This window comes from Nanorana parkeri, unplaced genomic scaffold (genome assembly GCF_000935625.1).
Source record: "Nanorana parkeri isolate BGI_ZX_2015 unplaced genomic scaffold, ASM93562v1 scaffold602, whole genome shotgun sequence".
NCBI classification, from domain to species: Eukaryota; Metazoa; Chordata; class Amphibia; order Anura; family Dicroglossidae; genus Nanorana; species Nanorana parkeri.
The window spans coordinates 667416-672439 of record NW_017306870.1 but is presented as its reverse complement, the minus strand read 5'-3'; the positions used below and the strand labels follow the sequence as shown (position 1 = coordinate 672439).

At 41.6% G+C, this 5024-nt stretch overlaps 1 protein-coding gene across 4 annotated transcripts in view; it reads left to right on the top strand.

The window, feature by feature from the left end:
* Positions 1 to 6: 6 nt before the first annotated feature.
* Positions 7 to 5024, top strand: part of MEIS2 (Meis homeobox 2) — a 142899-nt gene continuing 137881 nt past the window's right edge. For 2 of the 4 annotated variants that reach the window (XM_018562826.1, XM_018562825.1), the window contains exons 1-5: positions 7 to 31; positions 764 to 993; positions 1589 to 1730; positions 3681 to 3731; positions 4779 to 4829. In XM_018562826.1, coding sequence (XP_018418328.1) covers positions 20 to 31; positions 764 to 993; positions 1589 to 1730; positions 3681 to 3731; positions 4779 to 4829 — 486 coding nt within the window. In that variant the 5' untranslated portion in view covers positions 7 to 19. Of the gene's footprint in view, positions 32 to 311; positions 534 to 763; positions 994 to 1588; positions 1731 to 3680; positions 3732 to 4778; positions 4830 to 5024 lie in introns of those variants that run through there. The other 2 variants (XM_018562824.1, XM_018562823.1) reach the window with 1 other exon arrangement.

The following is a 5024-nucleotide window of genomic DNA, read 5'->3' as shown; positions in this document are numbered from 1 at the left end:
CACACACAGGCGTTTATTGATGGCGCAAAGGGTAGGTTTAAATGCCCTGAGACAGCAGCGCTCTGTTTGCATGGGGGTATGCTGAGCCCGGGGTGGGGGTGCAATTTAGGATTCAGTATGTATATGTATATATGTGTGTGTGTTAATAAAGGATGGATATGAGTGATCAGTGCTTTGTGTGTCTCCTGCACGCCTCTCTCTTGCTCTGTCTCTGACACATACACACACCTCTCTCTCTCTCTCTCGCTCACTCTCTCTCCTCTCTCTCTCTCTCTCTCGCTCTCTCTCTCTCTCTCCCTCTCTCTCTCTCCCTCTCTCTCTCTTTCTCAGTAGTCAGTATTCTCTCTTCCTGTTGCCCTGCTTCCTCATGTCAGTCCTATTCTCCAGCTTGATTTTTGCAGCTTTCCTCGCAGTCGCAGTCTTTCCATCTGCCCATGTTCTAGTATCTCGGCGAAGAGCTTGCAGTTGTTTTTTGTTCTTTTGTATATTTTTGGATGAGCAGTAAAGAGCCCGCACACGCCTCAATGTTCCTGGTAACTCCTCAGCCTCCTCCAGCCGGGACTCTTCTCGCTGCATGATCGCATTTTTACCATCAACACTTTCTTTTTATTTCCTCATTTCACACTTTCATTTCTTTTTATTTTTCTTCCTTGTCGGGATTTTCCCTCATTTGAGCTTTTCGTTTGTCCCTTTCTTTTTTTGTTTTTTTGTTTCTGTTTTGTATTTTCTGTCCTTTCTAATTCTTGTCTTCTTTCTCTGGCAGTACGATGAGTTACCGCACTATGCCATGGACGGAGTGGGGGTGCCCACCTCTATGTATGGTGACCCACATGCTCCTCGACCTATCCCACCGGTACACCACTTAAACCACGGACCCCCTTTACATGCCAGCCAGCACTATGGGACTCATGCCCCCCACCCTAATGTTATGCCCACCAGCATGGGGTCTGCTGTGAACGATGCCCTTAAACGGGACAAAGATGCCATTTATGGGTAGGTACTGGAATCGGGTGGCATGTTGGTAGAAGTAGAATCAACTCAGCCCGGTGCTTCGTAGACACACACAAGTCAGTTTGTGGAAGGGAAAGTGAGCAGATAAACATCTCCCACATGAAATGATAAGGGAAAGGAAAGGCAGCGATTCGGGTTCCCAGCAATGAGCCGGGCCTGATAATTCCCTGCAAAACATTGCAACTTCATTAGAGCCACTCAGGATTCCTAATACCGACCAATTAAGGATTAAAGGAGCAAATAAAGAGAGGATTAAAAATCAGCTTGTTGCTATGCACAGCAAAACTGCAAATCCTTTATTCAGCAGACACAAATTGTCATATGATCATTAAGATTTCACATGTGCCGTTCTACTAAGCCAGGGATTATTTCCAAGACATCCTTTATTTATTTCTCATATTTCCCGTGTTCGATAACTCCCGCGTTCTCTCTAAACTTATACTGAGAGTAAAAACAAGAAAGACAATTTCACTGAATATTTCCTGATATTTTTTTTCTCCACATAATGTTGTTTTGTCATAGAATGTATGTTGTGATATCGGTTTATTGATGGTGGTTTGTTGTGGGGTCCGCACAGACACCCCCTCTTCCCTCTTCTAGCTCTGGTCTTTGAGAAATGTGAACTGGCGACGTGTACCCCGCGGGAGCCGGGAGTAGCAGGAGGGGACGTGTGCTCGTCCGATTCCTTTAATGAAGACATCGCTGTATTCGCCAAACAGGTCAATCACCTAGCCATCTATTCACCCCGGACCACTGGATGCTTGTCTTATATCCCCTTTATTACTGGATGCTTGTATTATATTTCTTCTGTGGATGCCTGTATTACATTCCCTCCATTACTGGATACTTGTGCTATATCTCCTTTATTACGGGACTCTTATATTATATCTCCTTTATTGCTGGATATTTGTATTATGTCCCCTTTATTGCTGGCTGTTTGTTTTATATCCCCTCTATCCCTTCTTTGGTGGGCATTACATCCCTTCCATTACTGGGTGCTTGTATTACATCCCTTCTATTATTGGGTGTTTGTATTATATCCCTTTCATTACTGGGTGCTTGTATTACATCCCTTCTATTATTGGGTGCTTGTGTTATATCCCCTCTATTATTGGGTGCTTGTGTTATATCCCCTCTATTATTGGGTGCTTGTGTTATATCCCCTCTATTATTGGGTGCTTGTGTTATATCCCCTCTATCCCTCTATTACTGGGTGCTTGCATTATATTCCCTCTATTACTGGGTGCTTGTATTATATCCCCTTTATTTTTGGGTGCTTGTGTTATATCCCTTCTATTACTGGGTGCTTGTATTGCATCCCTTCTATTACCGGGTGCTTGTGTTATATCCCTTCTATTAGTGGGTGCTTGTGTTATATCCCTTCTTTTACTGGATGCTTGTATTATATCTCCTCTATTACTGGATGCTTGTATTATATCTCCTCTATTACTGGGTGCTTGTATTATATCCCCCTCTATTACTGGGTGCTTGTATTATATCCCCCTCTATTACTGGGTGCTTGTATTATATCCCCTCTATTACTGGGTGCTTGTATTATATCCATTCTATTACTGGGTGCTTGTATTATATCCCTTCTATTACTGGGTGCTTGTATTATATCCCCTCTATTACTGGGTACTTGTGTTATATCCCTTCTATTACTGGGTGCTTGTATTATATCCCCTCTATTACTGGGTGCTTGTGTTATACCCCCCTTTATTAGTGGATACTTGTATTGTATCCTCTTTATGCTGGACATTTGTATTAGCTCCCCACTATCTTTGGATGCTTGTATTATATATTTTCATTTGGTGGGTGCTTGAATGAAATGACCCCTGTTTCTGGATGCATGTATTATATCCCTTTATCACTGGATGCTTGTATTATACATTTTCTATTACTTAATGCAAGTATTATATCCCTTCTTTGGTGGGTTCTTCAAATATATCCCTTTCTATTACTGGGTGCTTGTATTATATCCCTTGATTAGAGGATGTTTGCATTATGTCTCTTCTATTAGGGCATGCTTGTATTCTTTCTACTACTGGATGCTTGTATTATATCCCCTCTATTGCATGGCCACTATTACTGGATACCTAGAGTATACTATTACTTCATCCTTGTATCATATAAGCCATGCACGGGCTTTTATGGATTGGATAATACATGTAATAATTACCAGTTGAAATGTAACTGTCAGTGTTAGACAATACAAATAAGTCAATATTTTTAATAATAAGTCGATATTTTTAAAATAATTTGCCATAGGAACCTAAGGAAGGAATTGTGGTGTGAATGATGTTATAGAGTAAAAAATATATTGTGTGATATATATGTAAAGAAATATAAAGCCACACATTCTCAATCCGTCCTCATTAACCAAATATATGCACGCTTCAACGTTTGATATATATCAAAGATAGAGATTCACACACACACACACACACACACACACACACACATATATATAGCACACACACACACACACACACACACACACACACACACATATATATAGACAAAGCATGTAGATAGAAATGTTTATATGCTATTTGCATACACACATACACACTTTCTCTTTATGTGTCCATTTTTTGTCCTATTTTGCCTTTCTCCGATGATGGGTCCACAGACATCTGGGTAGTAACTTGTGATTGTGTTGTCTCCAGGTCAGGGCAGAGAAGCCTCTTTTCTCCTCGAACCCAGAGCTGGATAACTTGGTGAGTACTCTGTATTAGTGCATTTCTATGTAGTAATGTGTTCCGGTGTGCAATGTGTATAAGTGTAGCAACCTGCAGTACTTTTTAGTAATGTAAAACAGAGTGCAGGGCCGTGCTGTAATGTGTAGCAGTAAGTACTAGTGTGCAGTAGTGAGTAGTAAAGTGTTGCAGTGTGTAGTAACTTGCAGTACATTCTGCTCATGTGTTCCGGTGTGCAGTACAGTAATTAGTAGCAATGTGTAGTAACTTGCAGTACTTTCTACTAATGCTTACCGGTGTGCAGTATTGTGTAGTAAATTGTAGCAGTGTATAGTAATTTGCAGTACATTATGCTAATGTGTAGCAGTGTGCAGTACTATTTAGTAATTGGTAGCAGTGTTTAGTAAGGGGTAGTACTGTAGCAGTGTGCAGTACTGTGTAAGTCATGTTTAGGGTTGTGTGTACTAGTGTGCAGCACAGTGTAGTACTGACTACTAGTGTGCAATACTGGGAAGTGGTGTTGTAGTACTGAGTATTAGTGTGCAGTACTGAATAGTGGTGTTGTAGCATTAAGTAGTAGTTTGTAACCCCGTGTAGTGGTGTTGTAGTACTGTGTAGTAGTGTGTAACAGTCTATCCTGGTATTTTTCCAGCTCGGTTTGTGTTGGGAAATAATCTTGCTGGGCTGGGAATGGTAGAAAACAATGCAGCAGGGAGGGAGGGGGTCGGCTTGCTAGAAGTGAACAGGCAGCATTGTGTGGTGATTTGGAAATGTGAAAGTGTCACTTGTGTGTCGCTGTCACCTGTGGAGCAGCCTGTTCCTCATGGCAGTGAATTAGCAGGTAGGACATTCATCAGAAATCTCAGGGAATCAGGGCGGGCTGATCAGAGTGACTGAGCCATGACCGAGGAATAAACTAAAAGTCTGCATAATTAGTATCCCCCCTGTCAGGGGCACCCGGGCCTGTCCGAGCTAGGGACTGACTTGGGGCCCCTATGATCTGCCTCACCTCCTATATCCAACACATAATCCATCTTTCCCAGAATAACGGCTCTGCTTTCATTGCAGATGATCCAAGCCATCCAAGTCTTGCGGTTTCATCTCTTGGAATTAGAAAAGGTAAATAGATTGTTTTCATTACGGAACACTTGCTTCTGACATTCCGTTTAACTTATGGGGCTTTACAAGACGTGTCCTAATGCAATTACTGTATTTAACGATATATGCATCTGTAGCAAACACTCAGCATACCCTGATACACAGCTGTCTGTCATCCACACAAAACCATCACCATTATCATTATTATTATTCACA